This window comes from Poromitra crassiceps (assembly GCF_964638095.1).
Source record: "Poromitra crassiceps genome assembly, chromosome: 10".
NCBI lineage: Eukaryota > Metazoa > Chordata > Actinopteri > Beryciformes > Melamphaidae > Poromitra > Poromitra crassiceps.
In genome coordinates, this window is record NC_139631.1 from 13,214,026 (window position 1) to 13,239,880 (window position 25,855).

At 45.8% G+C, this 25,855-nt stretch overlaps 1 protein-coding gene across 1 annotated transcript in view; it reads left to right on the top strand.

Annotated features, from left to right (window-relative positions):
- grid2 (glutamate receptor, ionotropic, delta 2) overlaps nt 1–25,855 on the top strand; it is a gene marked incomplete at both ends in the record, with an annotated part of 702,436 nt that overhangs the window by 536,582 nt on the left and 139,999 nt on the right. Inside the window, one exon of the mRNA XM_083643819.1 lies at nt 23,448–23,549. Coding sequence (XP_083499945.1) covers nt 23,448–23,549 — 102 coding nt within the window. The remainder of the gene's footprint in view (nt 1–23,447; nt 23,550–25,855) is intronic.

Genomic DNA, 25,855 nt, shown 5'->3' on the forward strand with positions numbered 1-25,855 from the left:
TTTACCTCTCTCTCCTCCTACTGTATGTGTTTACCTCTCTCTCTGTCTCTCTCCTCCTACAGTATGTGTTTACCTCTCTCTCTCTAGTGATTAGTGCTACGCTTTACCCAAGCTGACCTCCTCATACTGCATTCATAGCTAGCCAGCTCCGCGCTGCTGCCTCTCCTGAGCCATGTTGAGTTACTGTAATGCAGGTTATGTACCGCAGGACGTGGGAAAATGACACATTTGTCAATCCTCGTCCCCCTCTCTCCCGTCCTATAAGGATGAGCAAGGCCCCTACCCAGCACCTGGGTACACAGGTGGACATCACTACAGGATAGAGGTGTACTGGGCTAACCCTACCCAGCACCTGGGTACACAGGTGGACATCACTACAGGATAGAGGTGTACTGGGCTAACCCTACCCAGCACCTGGGTACACATGTGGACATCACTACAGGATAGAGGTGTACTGGGCTAACCCTACCCAGCACCTGGGTACACAGGTGGACATCACTACAGGATAGAGGTGTACTGGGCTAACCCTACCCAGCACCTGGGTACACAGGTGGACATCACTACAGGATAGAGGTGTACGGCTAACCCTACCCAGCACCTGGGTACACAGGTGGACATCACTACAGGATAGAGGTGTACGGCTAACCCTACCCAGCACCTGGGTACACAGGTGCTGGGTACACAGGTGGCCATCACTACAGGATAGAGGTGTACTGGGCAGCTGTCAGGTGTGAATGTTTGGCGGTGTGTGAATGAGAAGCAGGGCGTCACTGGAAGAGAGCAAGTGTGTTCGCTTGGCTTTCCATGAATAAATAAAGGTAACAAAAGTGCACTCTGACTTTCTAGGTGCTCAGATGGGGGAGTGGGTATGGTTACAGTGTATCCATGTGTTGCCCTAAATAACTCAATGTGTTTCCAGGATTAGGGATTTTTCCCCCCACTGGGACCCATGCAGAAATGTATGCAACGTATGCTTGAAGGTTTGGCTAAAGGCATCCCCCCAAATGGTGTGTTACATATTTCATGATCATCTGTTCCTTCCAGCTTTGTGGTCATGTAGTCTCTATAAAGGTTTTACTCACTCATCCGATCGATGCAGCTGTTTCAGTGGCACATTTTAAACTTTTCATCATCAGTATCACAGAAAGTGTTTTCAACACTTTAACCTTTTCAACATTTGATTATTCTAGAAGCGTAAACGTTGTCCAAACCATGGCTTTGCTCCCTAAAATACATATCAGCCGTACTGACAGTGGGCAGGCAAGCCGTAGGCTGGGAATAGAAGAGAACAGAGAGCGGAGCTGTGTGTCCTCCTGAATGCTAATGCTAACACAATTATGCATTTTCAAATGAAGACTTTTACACCACATGAGTTCAACCGTTATTTACTTAGTTATCTCCCTCCTGAGAGACGCGTCTAATCATGTGGCTACTGTTGTTGGTGGCTAACCTAGTGTTTAATACATAACTGTCTGACTCATCCCCTTGCTGTGTGTGTGTGTGTGTGTGTGTGTGTGTGTGTGTGTGTGTGTGTGTGTGTGTGTGTGTGTGTGTGTGTGTGTGTGTGTGTGTGTGTGCGTGCGTGTGTGTGTGTGTGTGTTTGCTTGAGTGTTGGACAGCAGATAAGTGAAGGGCACCAAGTGTATCTTACTGCCAGAATGGCCGCAAAACAGCTCCCTGCTGTCCACACAGAAATGAAGCACGTGCATGCAACACACACACACACACACACACGCACACACACACACACGCACGCACGCACACGCACACACACTCACGCACATTTCCACAAACCAAAGTTGTCAGTGTCAGAGCTGCAGCACATGGCACCTAGAAGTGAGCTATCTTCTAGACCAAAATATCTGTGTCCCTGTCACAGTCTCAACAACCGGGTCATAGTTGCTGACTGACTGACTGACTGACTGACTGACTGCCTGCCTGCCTGCCTGACTATCCACAGGCTGAGTGAACTGATTGGCTGTCCGACTGCATTACACAGTACGTGTTCATCACCATTTTGGGCCAAATTTGGAAGCTCTCTCCTCACTGATTTCTAAGTGGATATTAAGATTGTTCATCTGCACACAAATCCACTGCTGTTTGTCATTTATAACATAAATACTGTATCAGTACGAGTGGTTTTAGTGTGATTTAATTGCTCCACGCATGAGAGATAGATCAGCTTCCAGGTAAAAAAAAAAAGTAAGAAAAAAAAGAATCTAAGGGATTATTCAATGGGATCAAAGGGATTATTAATAACAAACCACAGTAATTTTATTTTGTCCTGCAAAATCAGTCAGTTATTTAGAACCGATTCCTGAATTTATTGTTGCGGAACGCCAGGATGGGATAAGATCATCGTCCTGTTATGAGGAACGGGAGGTAACAGCAAATGGAACTACTATGCTAATTAGGTGCTGCATATACAGCACACACACACACACACACACACACACACACACACACACACGCACGCACGCGCGCGCACGCACGCACACACACACACACACACACACACACACACACACACACACACACACACACACACACCCACCCGCCCACACCTCCCACACCCCCCGGGTGCCTTTATGAATCACTTTCCCAATATACAATCAAACGGGGCACTGGTGCTGAAACAAAGATGGTCTCAAATAGACAGACGCTCCACTCCGATGCTCTCAAACCCTTTGGTCTGTCAGTGAGTTTTAGGAAGAATCCCAAAGATGTTTCTGCAGGACACCGATGGCTGTACCATCTGTGTCTCTGTAAGACAGCGTCACACCACGCCCTGGTCAGGATCCAAACATGTGCTGAGAACATTCAGATGGATGGTCTAATTATTCTGAGTTTGACATCAAGATGTATTGCCTGTGGTGTCTGAGCCCCCCTAAGGTTCCTGCAGTATCTAGGCTGAATGAAATGCTGTCTGCCTAAAAAAGTATGTTCAATTTGGTCAGACAATGCTTAACAAAATGGATTGGGGGAAAAAATCAAGTCAACTGATGTTGAAAATGTCAGTCCCCTGAGAAGAAAACTGCAATTCGAAGACAAAGGGTACAAAGGGTATTACATCACATTATCATATCTTAGTGCATATATGCATGCATAATTTACAACCTCACATCTGTATAATTTATAAATCAGTGGTGTTTAACGGTTTGGGATTATCCCTGCTGTGCTTCACTTAACAGTCCCTATGGATTCACGTTGTGGCTTGTGTGTACAGTATGTGTGCAGATGTAGACGCTATGCGTTTGTAGACAGCATGAATGTAGTTTTAGCGGGCGAGTTTCTGCATGTTGATGCGTGTTTGCAGTAACAGCACAAACTGAAGCCACACAGCACTCACGGGGTTCAATAAACTGTCACAATAAGGTTTAGCACTTTAAGAGAGAGAGAGAGAGAGAGAGAGAGAGAGAGAGAGAGAGAGAGAGAGAGAGAGAGAGAGGCATACATACTGTACATGCCTGCATTACTCCCTACAAACAGTAGTAAGAATGGAAGGGAAGTGAGAGAGAGAACAGACACACATACAGACACACGAGCGTGCGCAAACACACACACACACACACACACACACACACACACACACACACACACACACACACACACACACACACACACTTGAATTATTTATTTACAGTATGTCCACATCAATACAAGTATATACAAAGAACAAACACTATTAATGCAGCCAGATATTAGGAGTCAGTTAAGTGCCTCTGGTAATTGGCAACCACATTAAAGCATACACGCAGCATAATAACACACATGATGATGATGACAACGGCAGGTCAACAGATAAGACAAGGTTACTATGCAAACTATGTCGCAAACTAAACATTATAATTATTATAATTGCAAAAAGGAGAGATGACGCTTCCACTACCGCCCAGCCCTGTGTGTTGCCGTTGTATTTGTTGGAGCGCCCTCGTGAGGTGACCTCTGGCATTAGTGGAAGTTGCTGTTGTGATGACCTACAGATATTCACGGTTGCTCTCACAGTGATACTGGGGTCACCGTCAGATATAATCTCCTCCACACGCACCCTCCACACGCACGCACGCACGCGCGCACGCACACACACACACACACACACACACACACACACACACACACACACACACACACACACACACACACACACAACTATATAAACATCATCATTAATTGTTTCATGTCATTATCATTTAATGTTCACAACAACAGCGTCCATAGAACATTTTTATCTAGAAACACAAAAATATTTTCATTTGCCAACCACAACGCAGAGGTTAATTGAAAAGCAAGAGAGAGTATGAAGTCTATTGTTTTGTTTATTTATAGACCCTATAAGACCCTCCTAATTCAATTAAAAGCTGACAAAATAAATTAAACAATAATCAAAATAGTGTTTTATTGAATTATGTATAATTATATTTTCTTATTTGAAGTTTGGTGTTCTAAAGTAGAATGCCAAAGAGAGACACACATCGAGTTGGATCTGGCAGAGTTTCAGGTCCTCCAACTCGCTCTCTCCCTCTCAATCCTTTGTTTTTATCTGTTTCCCCCTCCTCCTCCTCCTCCTCCTCCCCCTGTCTGGCCTCTCTCCCTCCTCTCGCATGCTCACCAGCTGTGTGCATGAAGGCCTTCATGGTGCTCCATTTGTTCTACCTTTTTCTAGTTCATGCAGCATAGTTTTAAGGTGAGATAGTGACGCTTTTGTTTCTCTTGAAAAGAAAAAGAAACAAAGACAAAAAATCATAAACTCAGTCCATGAAATCCTTCACTGAATCCATGGAATGTCCTTTACGCACAGGCTGTCTCCTCTCTTGTCTTATCCCCGCACTGAGCTCACAAGCAGATCGGCTGAATCGCTAAGGCCCTAATGCTTTAGCAGGTGCCATCATGAATCAATAGTATGCCGCCTTTCATTCCAGTCAAACACTGCAGATTTCACTGATTGGCCAATCCTCAACCAGAGAGGAGGAGCTAAGAATTCAAATCAGCCTCTGTTCTTTTCTACTGGATCATTAAACGAGACAGCATTAGAGGCCAGTGCACATGGACGGTGGCAAAAAAAATATCATTGAAATCGGCTGAGCTTAACAGGTGCCCTGCTGCACCTCCAGCATGTTGTACAGGTGCCCTGCTGCACCTCCAGCATGTTGTACAGGTGCCCTGCTGCACCTCCAGCATGTTGTACATCTTAACAGGTGCCCTGCTGCACCTCCAGCATGTTGTACAGGTGCCCTGCTGCACCTCCAGCATGTTGTACATCTTAACAGGTGCCCTGCTGCACCTCCAGCATGTTGTACATCTTAACAGGTGCCCTGCTGCACATCCAGCATGTTGTACATGTTAACAGGTGCCCTGATGCACATCCAGCATGTTGTACATGTTAACAGGTGCCCTGATGCACATCCAGCATGTTGTACATCTTAACAGGTGCTCTGCTGCACATCCAGCATGTTGTACATCTTAACAGGTGCTCTGCTGCACATCCAGCATGTTGTACATGTTAACAGGTGCCCTGCTGCACATCCAGCATGTTGTACATGTTAACAGGTGCCCTGCTGCACATCCAGCATGTTGTACATCTTAACAGGTGCTCTGCTGCACATCCAGCATGTTGTACATGTTAACAGGTGCTCTGCTGCACATCCAGCATGTTGTACATCTTAACAGGTGCTCTGCTGCACATCCAGCATGTTGTACATCTTAACAGGTGCCCTGCTGCACATCCAGCATGTTGTGCTCTGCTGCACCTCCAACATGTTGTGCCCTGCTGCACCTCCAGCATGTTGTACATGTTAACAGGTGCCCTGCTGCACATCCAGCATGTTGTGCCCTGCTGCACCTCCAGCATGTTGTACATGTTAACAGGTGCTCTGCTGCACCTCCAGCATGTTGTACATGTTAACAGGTGCCCTGCTGCACATCCAGCATGTTGTGCCCTGCTGCACCTCCAGCATGTTGTACATGTTAACAGGTGCCCTGCTGCACATCCAGCATGTTGTGCCCTGCTGCACATCCAGCATGTTGTACATCTTAACAGGTGCTCTGCTGCACATCCAGCATGTTGTACATGTTAACAGGTGCTCTGCTGCACCTCCAGCATGTTGTACATCTTAACAGGTGCTCTGCTGCACATCCAGCATGTTGTACATGTTAACAGGTGCCCTGCTGCACATCCAGCATGTTGTGCCCTGATGCACATCCAGCATGTTGTACATGTTAACAGGTGCCCTGCTGCACATCCAGCATGTTGTACATGTTAACAGGTGCTCTGCTGCACCTCCAGCATGTTGTACATCTTAACAGGTGCTCTGCTGCACATCCAGCATGTTGTACATGTTAACAGGTGCCCTGCTGCACATCCAGCATGTTGTGCCCTGATGCACATCCAGCATGTTGTACATGTTAACAGGTGCCCTGCTGCACATCCAGCATGTTGTACATGTTAACAGGTGCTCTGCTGCACCTCCAGCATGTTGTACATCTTAACAGGTGCTCTGCTGCACATCCAGCATGTTGTACATGTTAACAGGTGCCCTGCTGCACATCCAGCATGTTGTACATGTTAACACATTCACTGCCAGACGTTTTTTTTTTTTACTGTAGTTAGCTTCTGCCAGAGGGGTTTTTTGAGGATTCTGGCTCATCTTTCAAGACCCGAGGATTCTTTTCTGCTAAGATTTTGTGAACACACAATATCTCAAAAGAACTAATAGAATGTGTGCTTTCTCTGTCTAAAAGAGTTAGTTTGTAGAGTTAGTAGTTATGTAAGCATTAGCAGTTGAATACAGCATGGTTTTAGCGTCAGAAAAAATATTCAGAGATAAACGGCTTTTTGTGAAATTCGATAGAACAGTCACTTTAACCATTCATTTTTGGCTCTCTCTCTCTCTCTCTCCCTCCCCCTCTCGCTCTCTCTCTCTCTCTCTCTCTCTCCCTCCCTCTCGCTCTCCCTCCCTCTCTCTCTCTCTCTCTCTCTCTCCCTCCCTCTCGCTCTCCCTCCCTCTCTCTCTCTCTCCCTCCCTCTCGGGAGGGAGACGCACTAGGTTTAATCCTAGTGAGAGGGGGAGAGGGAGAGAGAGAGAGAGAGAGAGGGAGGGAGGGAGAGAGAGAGAGCGAGAGAGAGAGAGAGAGAGAGAGGGAGAGAGCGAGAGGGAGAGTTGCTTCAACTCCTCCCTCCGTGGGCGTTCTTCTTGGCTGCAGCGGCCGTCACAAGCTTGTCACCAGTCTCAGTGCTTTGCTGCTGTCCTGTGTAGAGAGCTGCAAACCCGAGGGTACCCTCGCGGGCCCCTCGGGCCTGCCAATACGGGCCAAGGCCGGGCTCGTTTTTTCTTTTTTTTTAATTAATAGGTCCGGGCCGGGCCGGGGTCGGGCCGTATTTCAATAATTAAATAAAATAACGTTGTATTACTCGCTTGATTTTACACAGCAGAGCAGTTACACAAAGAGGAGGAGCGCACACTGCACAGACACTCGCCTAGCCACAGCCACAGCCACACACACACAGACACACACACCCTCACCGTGACGTTAGTCTGCCACTCCGTCAGCGTAAAAAACAACAACAAAACAAGCCGCGTGTGTCCGTGTCCGTGTCGTGAGAGAGAAATAAGATCGATGGACATAAAACAAAGTTTGCGAGGGGAGAGTTAAACAGTCCCCACTGCAGTAGGGAAAGCTCATTTCAACCTGTTCAAAATGAACCCATCTACCATACATTGTGAGGACACTAATGTGACGTTATTCAATGCAGCTATAAACGGTAAGTCTGCTGTTTTAATTTCGATATGCTTGAGTGACATAATGTTTCAGTTTGTGGGCATTGTTGCTGTTGGCAATTAAACGATCTAACGTTCTCTTTCTCGAGACATGTGTGGATGTTGATAGGCCACGGTAGCGTGTGTGAGAGGGGGAGAGAGAGACAGAGAGAAAGCTGCAGTGTTTGTCTTCATAGGCAACACAGTCTAGCAACGTTTTGGACCAACGAGTTAAGCAGCGCGGCAGCATGCACAGAGAGGGAGAGAGAGATGTGTCGTCATATCGTGATATTGATGTCGGGCCTCGCAACGGGCTCGGGCCAATTAATTTCATGACTCATCCGGGCCGGGTCGGGCACGGGCCTGCATGTCACGGGCCGGGGAGGGCTCGGGCCGAGATTTCAGGCCCGCGCAGCTCTCTAGTCCTGTGCCTGTCTGCACGGCCGCTGTTTGAGGAAGTCGGGATGGACTCGCTCGCTTCTTTTAGGAGTTTTAGTTGAGATAAGCTTTTGCGATTCTGGTCATATTTATGCTGCGTGTTTCAAAGTGTGTTCCACCTGTAATCTATTATGTAAATTTGCAATCCCGCATCGCCAGCAATCAGCGCGAAAACGAAAGCGTTTTCCCCCATCCATTTTCATGAGAATGGCTGGGGTGAGAATGGCGTGACAAGTTAAAAAAATGCTTGCCTTCCTCTAGTCAGGAGAGCACTGTTGCCACTTAGTGGGTCGGTGGAATGGGTTGTAAACGTTCGGTGGCTCCAATAATTATATAAGAGATGTAAAAGGGTTAGATGCACATCCCACGGTCAAAAAAAAAAAAAACATTTTTTTGACGACTCAACTCGTCGTTGGCAGTGAACAGCTGGATTGTGTTTGACGACTCAACTCGTTCTTGGCAATTAACGTGTTAACAGGTGCCCTGCTGCACATCCAGCATGTTGTACATGTTAACAGGTGCCCTGCTGCACCTCCAGCATGTTGTACATCTTAACAGGTGCTCTGCTGCACATCCAGCATGTTGTACATGTTAACAGGTGCCCTGCTGCACATCCAGCATGTTGTACATGTTAACAGGTGCCCTGCATCCAGCATGTTGTACATGATCAGACTTGGAGCATGGTCAGCCAGACAGGGAATCTCCTCAGGTCTCTCTCCTGCTGCAGTTAATAACAGGAATAAGCAAACACAGCAAAGAGTATGGGCTGGCCAAACACTGATGTGCAAGTACATATTGTAGGATTAAGGACAGATTTTATGTTGTTGTTGCCTTTCCAAATATCATTGTTGCCATCAACTGTGTACACAAGTGAAGTATGTCACAAGTACATATTTACTCAAGTATGCCTTGCAGATTTATAGTCCCTACCAAGTGTTCTAGATTTTCAATGAGCAACTGGAGAGCGGCTTGTTGTTGTTGTCCTGTTGAATAAAATGCATTTGCCATAAAGAAATGTATCTTTAGATATAAAACGTGTGTTTGACAGGCTTTAAAAATCCTTCCTGTGATTTCTTGCAGACAAAAATACACAACAGCCTGCAGTAAATAACCTCAGAATTGATAAGCTGTTGTTTTGTTTTGGTCCAATTAATTTCAAGGCGGGTTTCCAATTCAATCTTTGTGCGCCGCCATCCCAGACAAATCTGAAATAAAGGTGAATGCTATTTATGGGCATCTGCAGTGCCTCAGCAAATAGGAAATGGAGGAAAATCCATGGCCAAATCTTCCAACAAAGAAGCCAAGGGTTTGCTTTGCCCTGTGCACAAGCTAATGACCTCCCCAAATACTCAGTGAGCACATTGTCCAAAGCCAGGATCCAAGAAGAGCTCACAAGATACAGCTCTCAAGCTGTGTCAGTCCCACATTTTTTTTTACACTGAATCTGACCGTCAGTTGGTTTGAACTTGACAACATAAACATTCTAAATTTCCCCCAGCTTACTTCCTGTTGCAGTGTTTGCTAATACAATAACTGACTGATAAGCTAAGTTCCAAACTGTTTCCAGCAGCACAATTCCGGGAAAGCTGTCTATATCATTGGCCAATCCAATCAGAATTGACGAACATGAGAGTCAGCCTCAAAGTGAGAGCAATGTCTCATCTATAAAGTCACCAGATAGCTTGTGGAGCTGCTCCATTGACAGTTGGGAGAATGAGAGTAACAGTTCCCAACTTCCTTTTCCTGTTCAGGACTGTTCAGAATCACCATGAAATAGACCCAGAGCAGATTGTAGTCATATCCCTACCCTTATTGTCAGTGCAGCAGCTCAAGGAAGCATTTTTTCAGAGACCTGTTCATGGTCACAAATGCTGTACGCCTTCAGCTATATCGCAGATTATAGAAACAGTAAATGTGGATTTAGTTTGTACTTTTCTTCCGTTCTGTTATGTACACTACAGGTTTTAGTCTATCCCCCCTCCATCTTCACTCTCGACTTAAATGTGTTTGAGTGTGTGTACACACTCGGATTCGTAGATGTGTGTGTGTGTGTGTGTGTGTGTGTGTGTGTGTGTGTGTGTGTGTGTGTGTGTGTGTGTGTGTGTGTGTGTGTGTGTGTGTGTGTGTGTGTGAGAGAGAGAGAGAGAGAGAGAAAGAGAGAGAGAGGGGAGGGTGAGTCTCCAAGCATCCACCAATGACACTTTCCAATAGGTGGAACCGTGTTTTTAAAACTGTGTTTTTAAAATGCGTCAGTTCATCCCTCCCAAGCTCAAAACGGTTTTGCTTTGGGGGTTTCAATCCATGGAAAAGCTAATGCAACCCTGTTATCCAATTGGTTATGTTTAATATTACATTAGTAGCTGACATATTATGCAATTTATCAGTCATCTTCCTCATCACGTTTTTGCTGTCGTAATTGTTCTCCAGCAATCCAAGTGGCCTAAAAAAATGGCTTTCCAGGTACAGTAGTAGCATCATCAAAGACATGACGATTGTAATAGGTTATATTCATTTTCTACATTTGACATTTTCATCATTTTAAACAACATACCATTCAACAAAAACATCAAGTAAAACAATAAGAGATGGTTTGTTTAAAACGTGAGTCAAAAGGACAGGAATAGGGTATATAGTAAAATAAATTATATAGATATGGGACAGAGAACACAACAGAATAGAATAGAATAGAATAGAATAGAATAGAATAGAATAGAATAGAAGAGAATAGAAGAGAATAGCTGGTACGAGGGGAACTATGTTTCTTGGGGGGAGCAGGGTGGATGGACACCCTCGCTGCACGGTGGCATTAGGCAGCTGGTGGTGTAGAGAGCACTGATACTTGTGCTCACTGCGGCCGGGACTGCTTGCTGCAACAAGCTGTCCCCTCTCTGGCAGACGATGAGGACAGAGATGGGAGGGGGCAGACACAGGGACAAGAGGGGACAGAAACGCACAGATAGGGACAGGAGGGGGCAGACAGGGGACAGGAGGGGACAGAAATACAGATAGGGACAGGAGGGGGCAGACAGGGGACAGGAGGGGACAGAAATACAGATAGGGACAGGAGGGGGCAGACAGGGGACAGGGGGAAAGGCTTGAGGATTGGGAAGAGGAACTGAAGGAGGAGAGAGAGAGGGAAGAGGACAGAAGGAGAGAGAGACTGGAGGTCTGATGATTCTCACTGGCTGCGTCTGCAATCTGTGCGGATGCTGCACTGACACACATGTTGCTAGTCAGCAGAGGAAAGATGGGGGAGTGGAGGGAGGGAGGGAGGGAGGAAGGGAAGGAGGGAGGGAAGGAGGGAGGGAGGGAGTGAAGGAGGGAGGGAGGGTAGGAGGGAGGGAGGGAGGGAGTGAAGGAGGGAGGGAGGGAAGGAGGGAGGGAGGGAGGGGTAGTGAAACTGCTCTGTAGAGCTCATCTGTGTGCTCGCCTGGTTACTGTCTCTTTGCTGCAATAGCAGACATTGGCAGCCACCTTGAATTGTCGCTCCCAGCCGGATCCCAGGCAGCTGCCAGCCACCTGCCAAAGAATTTAACTTTATTAAAACCATAAGAGACATTGCTTTAGAGCACGGGAGTCAAACCTACGGCCCAAGGGCCAAAACCAGCACGCCAAAGGGTCCAATCTGACCCTCAGGATGACTTTGTAAGGTGTAAAAATTGCACTGAGAAGTCCTTCAATCCAATGTGATGCACTTGTGAAGGCTAAAGGCCTAAACATGGTCGTCCGTTCGCCTCGAATTGGAGCCGTCTCGCCGTCTGGCGGCGCCAGCGAGCCCTACATGCTCGGACGCCACTACACCCTCCCTCCTCCCACCCTCCCTCCTCCTGTGGAAGCTCCGTGTGAAAATGGTGGAGATTGTGTGCCAGGCAGTCTGAATGAAATTGAATGTAACGTTCCCAATTCTATGTATTAAATTCTAAAAAATGACCCTCAACATTTGGGAAGGCTAAGCCACACAACTAGTTCATTATAATCTAACGGCATGCTTTGAAAGGCGGCTTTACGACGATGAGCCAAGGCAACGGCCAGTCACAACTCTCGTGCAGCTGACGTCACGCACGTATCGTCGGCGCTGAGTTACATTTTCGAGCAGCCCCCATCAGCCGACGGCGCCCCCTCCCCGTAGGACGGCGCTCCACCCGCCGTCATACGGGGAGGGCGGGGCAAGGCTCTGACGGACGACCATGTTTAGGCCTTAAGAGGTACCAGGTTTAGTAGCCTATTCATGTAGGTCGTCGGGGTTTGAGGAGTGGGCAGGGAGAGTGGCTACACTACGGGGATGCGGGTGGTGGGAGCAGGTGATGCCATAAGGCTGAATGGCCACACTGCTGCACCATGCATATTTGCGTTTGTTTCCCCACAAGCAATGTTGATGCACCGTATAGGTGGCTTTACTCCTCACTACTCACGCATATCGATGTTGTCCCAGCTGCTGATCCCTACTACCGCCGCCTGCAGCACACCCAGCTTCATTGCTTCAAAATGTTGCTTTGTATCGAGTGTTTTTAATCTCTGCACACAACATGTATGTAACTATCAGAGCAAAAGTCTCAGTTTGCTGCACAGTGCGCTTCGATTCCTTTGCCACAAGGAGAGAAGGTTACAGATGCATGAAGCCTTCAAACACATTTGTGATTGTGAGCTGCCATTGAGGGTAGAGTGAATGACATGGCATGCTCTACTCTGTTGTGTGTGTCCGTGTGTGTGTGTGTGTGTGTGTGTGTGTGTGCGTGCGTGCGTGCGTGCGTGCGTGTGTGTGTGTGTGTGTGTGTGTGTGTGTGTGTGTGTGTGTGTGTGTGTGTGTGTGCGCGTGCACGTGTGTGTGGAGTGCCTGGGTGGATTCACTAGACTGAAAGGGTTTGTTGTAACAGTAAATGGCTGTTCTGGCCTCCACACAGTGTCGGTCGATGGTCCAATTACTTTTAAAAGTGTGTGCTTAGACATCCCTTGGAGCCCCCGAGGTAGGGGTGCGCCCGCGCACGCGCGTGTGTGAGTGTGCGCGTGCGTGTACGTGCGAATGTATGTGTGTGCGTGCGTGCGTGCGTGCGAGCGTGTGTGCATGTGTGTGTCAGGTGGTGGAGGTGGGTAGGTGATCAAAGTACAACCACTGTTTTGTTTTTGCTTTGTTGTTTTTTCTCTGTGTCATAGTAAAACCTGATAAGATACAGTGTATCTTGCACTGCAGCCTACCATCTGCTTTGTGAGCAAGTCCCCTGTGTGTGTGTGTGTGTGTGTGCGTGTGTGTGTGTGTGTGTGTGTGTGTGTGTGTGTGTGTGTGTGTGTGTGTGTGCGTGCGTGCGTGCGTGCGTGCGTGCGTGCGTGCGTGCGTGCGTGCGTGCGTGTACGACCCAGGTCCACATTGACATAAAGCTTAGTGTTGAAAGAACCCTGAACAGAGCTGACGCTTATCGACGTGGAACCCACAATCTCTCATTGCATTTTTATTTCCTGTTCGACAACAGAAATCACGTCATTCTCTGTTATACCGATCCAGACACCTTGCTCAATTACTGAAATATCAATTCAAAGCATGTGTTTACTCGTTGTTGTTTTGACAGAAGTGCCACAAACGGCAGACGTTCAAATTCTTCCACAACAGGTATTCTACAAAACGTAAAATAAAAAGCATCATTCCCTGGAGTTCCCCGGGGAAGTAAAACATAAATCTTAGCTGCAAAGTTGGAAAAAAAGCTTAAGTTAATGTAAACAAATGGCTAGCGGAAACAATGAGCAATGTGAACGACATGAAGCCGTGATGAAAAGCTAACGCCCTGCTGGGAGATATACAACATCTCGCTCGTCACGTCGGTAGAACGACAGCATCTGCTGCTGCTGAGAGTGATCTGAATAAATCAACACTTACTCACTGCGTAGTGTTTGTTTGAATATCTGTTAGCTGCTTCAGACACAGCAGAGATCCCCCCTGAGAGCAAGATGAAACATTAAAGACACAATGTAACAATGCTACACGCTGGATTCTCTCACTTTATTGCCATCACATTAGTTGTGATGACACGTTGTAATGACTGACAAAAGGAACACAAATGATGAGAGTAAAAAAACATTTTAATGTCCCAAAGTGCTTCTTGATGACTTGAGTCATCATTGGCTCTTTGATTTCCAGCTTTGGGAGAGTCGCTCATCTTCATTCATATTGCGCTTTATCAATCATGGGAACAGCCTGAGAGTATATTATATTATAGGGGGATATTTTCTCCTTAACATAGGGCACTTTAACTTTGCTGATAGTTTTGAAGTTGTTAGAAAGCCCTTGGCATATTAGCATGGTCTGTGTGTGGCTAGCGGAGTTAGTTTAGCATGTCAAGACATAGCGGGAGAGCTATTTAGGCTACAGCTCGCTGGGCTTTTCCCACCTGTTGGAAATCGTCTTTGTCTATGATGAGCTGAGTTAGCTTAGCATAGCAAAACAGCAGGACACCATGCTAGAGTTCACTGGTCTGTGTTGTTTTGGTTTAGCTTCAATTCTCCCAGCACCCAAGTGTGTGTCTCTGTGTCTGTGTGTGTGTGTGTGTGTGTGTGTGTGTGTGTGTGTGTGTGTGTGTGTGCGTGTGCGCGCGCGCGCGTGCGTGCGCGCGTGACAGAGAGAGAATTGTCGACTGCAAGGATTAGTTTTGCTTCATCTCCTGTAGCATTCTTTTTTTGTTAATGCTAGGAACCATTTTCCAGGCTCTTGTTTTTCTCCTATTGGAACATGGTTGCTCTGTTATAATAAGTCATAAGAAAACACTGCCAAGCACATTCATGCAGGGATTAAATTGGGATTTGTCATGCGGAGCACCAGACACCAGACACAAGGCATTTTGCTATGGGCTTAGAACAGTCTCAGAAGTATTGAACTAACGCAGGGTTTTTCACGAATGCACATGCTTTATTTCGCAGTTGTATTTCGGACTCACTAATGCACACGATCTGTTTTTACAAATGCACATTCTCTGGTTCGCAGTTGCATTTCGGACTCACTAATGCACACAATCTGTTTCGCAAATGCACACGCTCTGGTTCACAAATATAATTTTTATGCAAACTTGTAATATAAATTCGGAAATGCACACGCTCTGCTTCACAAATATTATTTTGAAGCACACTTGTAATATAAATTCACAGATCATGCGAATTGCTCAATGGGCATTTACAAACTGCTTCTCATTTGTGAACCTCTGTCTACATTTGTGAGAGAAATTTCTGTGGTGACTTTTTGAGACTCCCCTGACGTGCAGGTCAACGAATGTCACCATTGGCTGATAAAGCTGTCAATCAAATGTGATTCTGATTGACAGATTCATCAGCCAATCAGGTGTGTTTGCTTTCAGCCAATCATATGGCTCCTTACATTTGCGCTAGACTACAACAACAGCTACAGAGCTAATGGCTATATCCCAGCAATGATCCCAGCCCAGTCTGAGATGGGTTGTTAGTGTTTAATGGACAACTCACTTTCAAACGGCATCCTGGACAATTTATCGGTCTTATCAGCCTCGAGACGGCCGGGAAGGATTATGGACGAATTACTGGATGTTACTGTGGCATGTTTGGTCGTGTTTTGGCTCGCTCTCTCTCACACACACAAATGATGCATTCATCACATCAATGGTGAATCTCTTAAAAATAGCCACTGATGTGAGCCTACAGTACTGTTGAACTTCATCTAGCTCGGTTAGGTCTGGAGTGTGTTCCCACTGCATGAACAAGCCTCTAAAACACATACATGTCTCTCTGTGTGTGTGTGTGTGTGTGTGTGTGTGTGTGTGTGTGTGTGTGTGTGTGCATGTGTGCATGTGTGCCTGTAAGTGTGTGTGCGCGTGCATGCCCTTGCGTGCATGCCCTTGCGTGCATGCGTGTGTGTCCACCTTAATCTGATTGAAATGTCATTTCCTGCAAAAACAAAATCTAACATTTTGAGATGAGGGAGAGCAGGGAGCATTAGAGGAAAAACAGAAAATAATAAAGCAACGGAATGAAAGAATGTTTCAGAGGAGAAAATGAAGGCAGAAAGAGAAGTGAGCAGCAGAGGGAGGTAAAGAAAAAAACACTAGCACTATACGATAGGAAGAAAGGCATTACGGGACGCTAATAGCAGTGTTGTGAAGCCTCAGTCTACGGTAACGGCCTAGACGCAGCGGTACATTCACTTACACACGCACACATGCACACGCACGTGCACACACATGCGCACACATGCGCAGCACACACACACACACACACACACACACACACACACACACACACACATGCAGCACAGTCATTTCACACGGTCGGTGGGAAATGAGCCTTTATCTGGAGCTGTGAAGATAAGGAGGAGCAGTGGGCCTCTCTGCTAGCCTGGCTGCCATCTTAGCTCCACACAGTATACACATCCAGGCCTGCAACACACCACCCTGTTATAGGCAAGTCAAACATATAAATATGGAGTGTAAATATTGATATTCAGATAGTGTCGCTTAACCTATTTTTGGTATAATATTGCAGCTCCGCTCTCTATCTATTCATTTTCACTTATTGCTTTCCACTCGGTGTTGTCTCTCTCCCCTCTCTCGCTTTGTCCCCCCCCCCCACCCCCCACCTCCCCTTGCTGGAAATAGTGGGAACAGTCATTTTTCAACTGGAATTCAATGAAGACCCCATCTCTGCCCTCTGATTGGCTCACACCGTTCAGAGCCAGTCAGAGAGCAGAGTGTCAGCCTGACCCTGATTATGCCTAAAACTAACCAATCTTAACGCACGAAGGCACCAACCAGGCACAGAGTGGGGTGGGTTTTCATCACGCAATGCCGGTGGGATGAAAATACGGGGCAGACCGCGTCCTGTATTGGTTCAAAACGGGACATGTGATTTAACTGTCAGATAAGGGGCAATTCTGTATTTTAAGTGATGGGTGGCCACCCTACTCTCGCATTGTCTCTCTCCCCTCTCTCTCGCGGTGTCTCTCTCCCCTCTCTCTCGCAGTGTCTCTCTCCCCTCTCTCGCTTTCCTTCATTGTCCCTTGTGATGACTAATGAAAGCCCACACACAGCTGTACTGTAAGCTACTCTGGGAAAGTATGTCAGAACGGACATTAAGTAATTTATTACTTTTATCAACCCCTAATGGCGACCATGGAATTGCAACACATCACATGTCTCGGCCACAGGTTATGGTGGACTGTGACATCACATCACGTCACGTTGTCACTTTGGTGTGCGTGTGCTTGTGAAGGAAATGTGTTGTTGTGTTGTCGACAGCCTCAGACACGTGCTGTGTGACGTTTGAAACACTGTGGGGGATTCATCAGAAACTCACTTCATCACTCACCCTCCTCACAGAATGTTAGTTGGTGAATTTCTCTCCAGCTTTATATTTATCTGGCTCCCTAAGTCTGTTATTGGAACAGTGTAGCTCAGGGTTTTACCTGGCTCAAAGACACAACAGAGATGTTTGATGTTGACTGAGCTGGTCTGACAGGCATCAGGGACTTCATGGATTTCAAAATATTCTTTAACAAGAACTCTTGTTGTGTTGACGCCGTGGAGGGAAGTCAAGGTTAGATGCCTTCACTGAAGGGGAAAAGGCTACAGACGACAATTCAATACAGTACAAGTCAAGTTTTACCTGCAAAAACAACTCTTTTGTTTTCCCTGCCACCCAACATTTCGGATCAATATTTCAGCCTCAAAACAAAACTGCGATGCTATGACTATATGAATCATGCAGTATTCATGTGACAAGGACGACCTGTGTAGACGGGTTGAATGTAGTCTCACGTGGTCAGTCCCAACGTCTTCCGTCAGCACGCGTCCAGCGACGGAGGGTCTGAATCACGAGTGAGCATTTCTGGGTTTTGCCATCAGAAATCTCATTGGCTGTTATGGAAGTCCGGCTCGCCGTCCGTGGTTGGTCAATTCATATGTGTGTCACGCTTTCTGTTTTGGTCTCAGGGGGTGGTCCTAAAACCACTTTTCAAGAGTTGTACAACATCACCAGAAGTAGATATCTATCTATGGCTGCCTAATAGACCTTTTTTCACGAGGGCCATTTTGTGCTGAAAAGGCAGGGTAAGCACAGGTGCAAACAACACACTAATGAGGGTTTCCAAATTCAGAGCTTGGAAACTCAGAATGGAGAAGATGTTTATCTGAAATGACTCTTGTCTTGTTTATGTTTGAACTTATTGTAACTTGTTTGTTCATTTGTTTGCATTGTTGAATCTGAATGATTTGTGTCTTGTAAGCCCAGACCATGACACAGAAATAAAATGATCTATCTATCTATCCAATCATGGAAGTTGGAAACCCTCAGTGTTTTGCTTGCGCCTGGGTTTACCCTGCATTTTTGACACAAATTGGCCCCCGTGAAAAGGGTTTATTGGCTGTCAATCAAGAAGCGCAACTACGCCCCCTGCTGGTGGGAAAAAAACGGCTGACATTCAGTTGCGCGAAAGTGAAAGTGAAGAGTGCTGCAGCTGCTGAAAGAGGCAGTGTTTATATAGATAGCCAGTATTTATGTAAGTAGTGTTTGTTGGGCCTCTTGCTGGGTTACATTTACAAGACGGTGTGCGTGCAAACAACCAGTAAGTAACGTTAAACCCATTATGTGTTGTTTGTTTTTACCTCATGTTTACATTGTGTTCAACCACGCGGTGGTCTTGTCTGCCACCATGTGGCTACGAGTTCATTATGTTATTAGGGCAGGCAGCGTCAGGGAGATGTTGCCTCACAAGCCTCAAGTGTCTTAATTTGCCAATTATTGGTGTGTTTTCTCTGCACTATGTAGGCAATGTTTATTCTGGGCTGTTGTGTTGATAATATTGCTAATTTACGTCTAGCCTTGTTGAAGAGAGGAGGACTCCTGTAGCTTAGACATGCTGGAGAATGTGTTCAGTTGATTTAGCATGATGCTTACTTTTTAATTATTTGCAAATCAATGCTTACAGAAATAGGGCCTCACTTATTTCATTTATAGTCTCTGTATTTGCTTTGCAATGGGCATTCATTTTAACCCCAGATTTAGGTCATGTCTAGAAATGGGATTTGACAGCAGAGGTTTTATGAACAAGCAAGGTTATACACTCCTTCCCAATCAGCAAAACCGAATACCATCACAATGGCCTTTAATGCAAACTGCTCAATGCAGGCAGTTGCTAAGGTTCGGCAACATTTGACTGTAGGTGTTTTCTGTTTTGTCACACAAGTTAGGTTGAGTATCAGGAGACCAGGACAGGTTTTTGGGGAAGGAAACAACACACTGCTCTCCACCACCCAATTTGCATGTGTCATGATTTATTAATCTACTGCTTTGTCTTTTCAATCAAAACAGTCCCCTGGTCCCACAACATCAACAATTCAGCTCTCTGTGTTTCCTCATTCAGCAGACCTTTCTTTCAGGGAAATTTAAATTACATTTGATTGACTAAATTAATGCATTTTTTTGCCCTTATTCATTGATGGCTATTTATTGAAATAAATAGCATAGCAACAACACTTTCTGTAATGCATAATGTTCTAGTGTGCGGAGTCACTTTAGTTTTCATGTCACGTTCCTTACTTGACCCTGCACTGTTCCGCCACATTACTGAAGGACAGACACGAGAGCACAGGTGTGTGTGTGTGTGTGTGTGTGTGTGTGTGTGTGTGTGTGTGTGTGTGTGTGTGTGTGTGTGTGTGTGCCAGTGTCTATGCACTTATTATGTGTCTGTGTGCGCCTGTGCTTATAATGTGTGTGTGTGCCATGCTTGCAGGTACATATTTGTGTGTGTGTACCTGCTTCCCGGCCAGTTTATGCATAGAATGTAACTCTGAGGGTGTTAAACAATCATCTCTATGTCAGAGTTATGTAACTCCACGCCCATCCGAGTTAATTGAACACTTTTTATAGTTTGGAACAGCTGCTCCAGAGCCATACAGTATCAGCTCTCTGAGTGGACACACACCTCTTCTCCTCCAGTCAACACTTTCTCCCTCAAAATCACTGAAATATTTAAATGTATTTCCACTGAAAGATTTGCTGCATACATACATGTAGATATGCGTCTGTTCTGTCTGTGTCTGCTGACCTACAGGAACAGCTGTGCTTCAATTTGTGACTGTGTTGTGTGTTAAACTTGACTTACAAAACGTGTACATACACAATTGACATAAGTGGCATACATAATTAATAAGGTGTGCGCTAGCTACATGTGTGTGTGTGTGTGTGCGTATGTGCCTGTTTGAGTGCTACCTGTTTCCTGGATGTGGGGTCAGTTCTGTATGCTAAGTAGCGTATAGCCTGGCTGCACTGTATATCAGGGTGGCGATCGGCTGCACCGCTAATGTCTTATTGATTAGACGCGCGCGCGTTTTTACAAGCACTTAGAACAGCTGCTGTGCTATGAGGCCCCGCTCTTATAAGTGCCTCTCATCATCTCTGCTCAAGTCACTATCTATATCAGTTCACCTCTTGTTTGTGTGCTGCCGCTCACTCTCTCTCTCTCTGTCTCTCTCTCTCTCTCTCTCTCTCTCTCTCTCTCTGTCTCTCTCTCTATCTCTATCTCTCTCTCTTGTGCATGGTATCTCTCGCTCTATCTGGTGTCCTTTCTCTGTCTCCGTTGTGTCCTCTCTCCTTCTCTCTCACCTTCCATCCACCCCCTGTCTCAGATTTTAAAGTATAGGAAAGTGGAGCCTTCAATTAAACCATATTAAGAGCAAGCACACACACACACACACACACACACGCACACACACACACACACACACACACGCACACGCACACGCACACACACACACAGTATAATAATAGGGAGCGGGCGCAGGTTGCAGGCATGTTGGGTGTATTCACACACACGTAAACTAGATGATCAAGGGTTGTATTGACAGGGGCCGTAGCAGGAAAACGATAATGCCGGAGTGATCTGGTTTTCAAAGGAGGTTTATGACGGAGAGAGAAAGAGCTACAAAAAGCCCAGCAATTACAGCAGCAATGCCTCTGTGTTCTGATAGAAGGTTAGTTGGTTCATCTTCACAGAAATGGTCTTTGGAGAAATAGAAGAAGTGTGGGAGATAGACAGTAAGAGACTCTATCACAGATTCCAGCTCCACACTACCCCCTTCAGGCTGAAAACAAGAATAGCACATGACACAATCTACTTTGCTGTGTGTGTGTGTGTGTGTGTGTGTGTGTGTGTGTGTGTGTGTGTGTGTGTGTGTGTGAGTGCGTGCGTGCGTGCGTGTGTGTGTGTGTGTGTGTGTGTGTGCTCAAATGCTGATAGACATGTAGCAAATTCATGAACATCTAAATTCAAATGACAGCCACAGACAAATTGTTTATCAAACTGAATGTATGCCAGATAGACGGTTAGGCAATTGCCAATAGAGAGAGACAATGTTGTTACCTCCTTGGAAATAACTACCAGATTTTAGGAAACATGTATGACAAAAGTATTTAAATAACTAGTTTTGACCATTCTGCAGTTATCCATTGGGTTGTCAGCTGCTGATGGAGCTCTAGTAATGCAAAAGCTGACTGAAAGAAACCAGTTCAGCTACAGGCTTTATTGTAACTGTTGGACCCAGAAAAGAATTGATCTTGACAGAGAATGACATTAAACTGAAACTTTAGGCTTTGGAAAACAAACAGTAGCTGTCCCACATTTCTCTCTGCAGCATGCTCCTCTGGTGGTGTGCCTTGTAACTGTGTGTGTGTGTGTGTGTGTGTGTGTGTGTGTGTGTGTGTGTGTGTGTGTGTGTGTGTGTGTGTGTGTGTGTGTGTGTGTTTGCGTGTGCGCGCGTGGTTGTGTGTGTTTGCCTTTGGATAACAGACAGTCACTCTTTGCTTTTCTGTGCAGCCGCTCTCTACAGGGAAACCCGGCGAGGTTGATCTTTGACGCTAAAAACAATATTTTATTGAAAGCAGAAGGCAGTATATAGATGAAGAAAATATGCTTTGGAATTTAATAATGTGCTTCTAGGGAGAGGGCCGGAAAGGTTATGATGCAATTTGATACAGATCGAAGTGGGGCCCTGGATGCATGAAGTAGCTTTGAATTGGAGACATTCAAAATCACTTTTAATAACAGGTACATTTACATATACTGCAATAGGCATGAGCCTTGGTGGCTTGATGCACAGCAAAATATGTACTGTCTATATACAGTACATACATGTAGCCTGCAGTGGGGCATACTAGTAGCTCGGACAGCAACATAACAACACAATCTATCGGATAGATAGACTGTGGTGGTAGTTTAGGATAGGTCACTCAGCACCCACTTGTGGACAAGTTGTGTTGGTGTTTTTTAAGGTAGTGCAGCGCCCCCATTTGGCTGCAAAAAGCATGCAGTTCATCACTGTTCTTTTCTTGATGACATTTGGATTACATATGCCTGTAAGTACTGCAAGGACTGTAACACATTTGCAAGGTTCATTTCATCAAATTTGTACTGTTTTTAGTTGTTTTTTATGAAGAATTGTCGAATGCATCAGTTAAGCTAGTTTAGAGTTCAGAGCTGAGCTCACAGGGTGTGTCTATTGACCAGCTTCACATGACGACTGCGATATTTTTAACATATTTGCTTCCGTTTATTGTTTGTTTATATCTTTGAATGTTCACCAGGATACAATTTATTCATTGTTGTAGAGATGTAGTTCAGTAGTAGTAGTAGTAGTAGTAGTAGTAGTAGTAGTGGTAGTAATAGTAGTAGTACAACAACAGATTATTAACAACATTTGAAATTTTGAATGTGCAATTAGAATGTATTATTTATGTATCGAACATTCTACTGTACTTCTCTGTTTCAATTTTACAGTTTGTCCAATTAAAAGGCAAGTGAAGAGGGAATAATGACTCCAGCCTCTTTACTGGGGTCTGTTAGTTATCTGTCTAGTCCGGTAAATGTCTAGTCATGTAATGGAACATGACAACTGAATATAGACAGATGGACATACTGTATATCACAATGCTGTCTTACACCATGTCTTCCCTCCTCTTTGTGTTGTCAAGTGAACAGCCGACTGTCTTCTGATGTCCCCACTTGTCTTTCTTGTCTTCAGTCCCTTTATGTGTTAATCTTGTGGGTAGGGTGCACCTGCCAAAGAGAGCTTGACCAAAGTGTGTTCTGGTATAACTGGGAAAACCAAACCCTATGCCCATATATGATATATCTGTTGTGAATCTAACCGTTTCTTTGTGTGTGTGTGTGTGTGTGTGTGTGTGTGTGTGTGTGTGTGTGTGTGTGTGTGTGTGTGTGTGTGTGTGTGTGTGTGTGTATGTGCATGCATATTTCAGCTGGCGACATGGGACCCAGTCCACGGCTTGAACGGCACACTGACAGACAGGAAACTGGAGAACAACATGAGAGGAGTGGTGCTACGGGTTGTCACTGTCCTGGTGAGTACAGCTGACTGCTGTGTTTTTGTCTGCGTGTGTTTCTGAGCGGGCTTTATATTTCATCTCTCCACCAATAGAGGATTCAGACAAGTGGCCCATTGTCAAGGTTGGAGCTCAAAGGTTTTTCCATGCAACAGCATTCAGTGTCAGAATATTCTTTCGTTTGAACTAGTTCCAGTGCTCGCTGTTCGGAAACCTTCCTGCCATGCACCCCCAAGACTCAGAGAGGCACTGTTGTGCTGACTTCTAGCATGTCAGCCGTCATCCCTTTGCGTACTCTATCTATCTACTCTATCTTCCTCATCCCTGCGGAGATGAGGAAGAGGATATGGTTTGAGAGCTTGCGTGAGGTGAAGGGTGGGAAGAATGAAAAGTGGCAGACGCACACTGATGAGATAAGCCCCAGACACACCGGGCCGACGGTCAACGTCAGCATGTTCAATCCAAGCCATCAGTGAGAGAAATCACTCTGATTGGCTGGTCATTGAGATAAATCACTCTGATTGGCTGCTCAGTGAGAGAAATCACTCTGATTGGCTGGTCAGTGAGAGAATTCACTCTGATTAACTGGTCAGCGGGTTAAGCGCATCAGTGCACGAGAAGAGAGAGCAGGCACTTTAACTGCTCCAGGGGATGGAAAGGTGACTATGATCTCTAACTAGGGATGCACGATAAATAATCGGACCGATAAATTATCGGCCGATATGGCCATTTTGCGTTATTATTTATTATTCCGATAATGGCCTTTTTCCATTAAATTATCAGCCGATAATCATGCTTTATCTTTGCCTTGGAAACGGACCTATTGTTGTCGCACGCTCATGACATCACAGCTGCGACGCAAACATGGCTGCTGCCAGTTAGCCTGGGTAAACCCAGCCTCCACGTGACCTCTATGTGCTATCAGTCACAAGACTGATAGCACATAGATAGAGGTCAGTTACTAGTATGTTTCTGTTCTACAGTTTCAGATGATCAGAAAGCTACTGTAATTTGCAATCCATGCCCCACACAGGTTCCGAGAGGAGGGGAAACCTCTAAGCTGGCATTACGTTAAACCAAAGCTGGCGATGATTCAGTGGATATGTTTGTTGTTTTTGAGCATTAGCTCGTAGTGCGGCCCACACTTAAAGGAGAATTTCGTTTTTTTTTAACCTGAACCCCTCTCCTAATTATGATCTGACGACTCACCCAATGCTCTCCGCAGCGTTTTTGTCGTTTTAGGCGTTGTTTTGAGATCAATAGCGTCCAAGCCACTCCTAGAATGGAGCTCCGTGAGGGCCAAGTGGCAGCATGCTTTTCCTCCATTTAAATAGACAGTTTTATTCCCGTTTTCGACGCATATCGTCATAAACTGTTCCCTAAGGAACGATCAGACTGCATTTCTCCCCCTCGCTCTTTTCACTAGTTACAGGCAGCCCATTTTTGCCTGTCGGGTCAGTGAGAGACACAACTCTCGTCTGTAAAGTCTCGCGGGACTTTCCAGACGGCCCTCAGGGGAGTGCCTATTCAGGACATTTGTGCAGCGGTGAGTTGGACCTGGCCGCTTGCTTTGGTTCAGTTCTATAGACTGGACGTGTCAGCCCTGTGCGTGTCTTTGGTTCAGTTCTATAGACTGGACGTGTCAGCCCTGTGCGTGTCTTTGGTTCAGTTCTATAGACTGGACGTGTCAGCCCTGTGCGTGTCTTTGGTTCAGTTCTATAGACTGGACGTGTCAGCCCTGTGCGTGTCTTTGGTTCAGTTCTATAGACTGGACGTGTCAGCCCTGTGCGTGTCTTTGGACACAGTTAAGAAGCCTGGCAATGAATTCCTGTCAGGTGGGAGCCATGAGCTTGCAGGCATACGGAGCTCCCACATCACATAGTGGTCATCTCACCATTATTAGAAATAAACGCCGGTTTGGGGAATAATATGAGTGAGATGACTCAGCAGACAACCCTGCTTGCCAGGGTGGGCGAGACGAATGCACATCACCACAAAGGAAATGTATTCCTCTGACCCCAAACCTTAAGTTTGTTCTGTATCCACATTCCCAGGTCTCATACAGGCGCAGAACATACGCGCTAGTTGGCTGCACCTTTTTTGCCCCGACACAGGAGAGACGTGAGGCAATCAGTCAGCCTTCACTGCCGCTAGTTCTTTCACGTTGGTTTGGTGTGTCTGGGCCTATTCACCTTATTCACCACATCCACTTTTTCTCTCTTCCGCGTTAGACGCAATTGTATTTGTTCTTCCGGTTCAGCGCTAGTTGGCGGCCAATTCCAAAACAAAACGTCACTATGAATGAAGTTTGGCAACATTCAGAA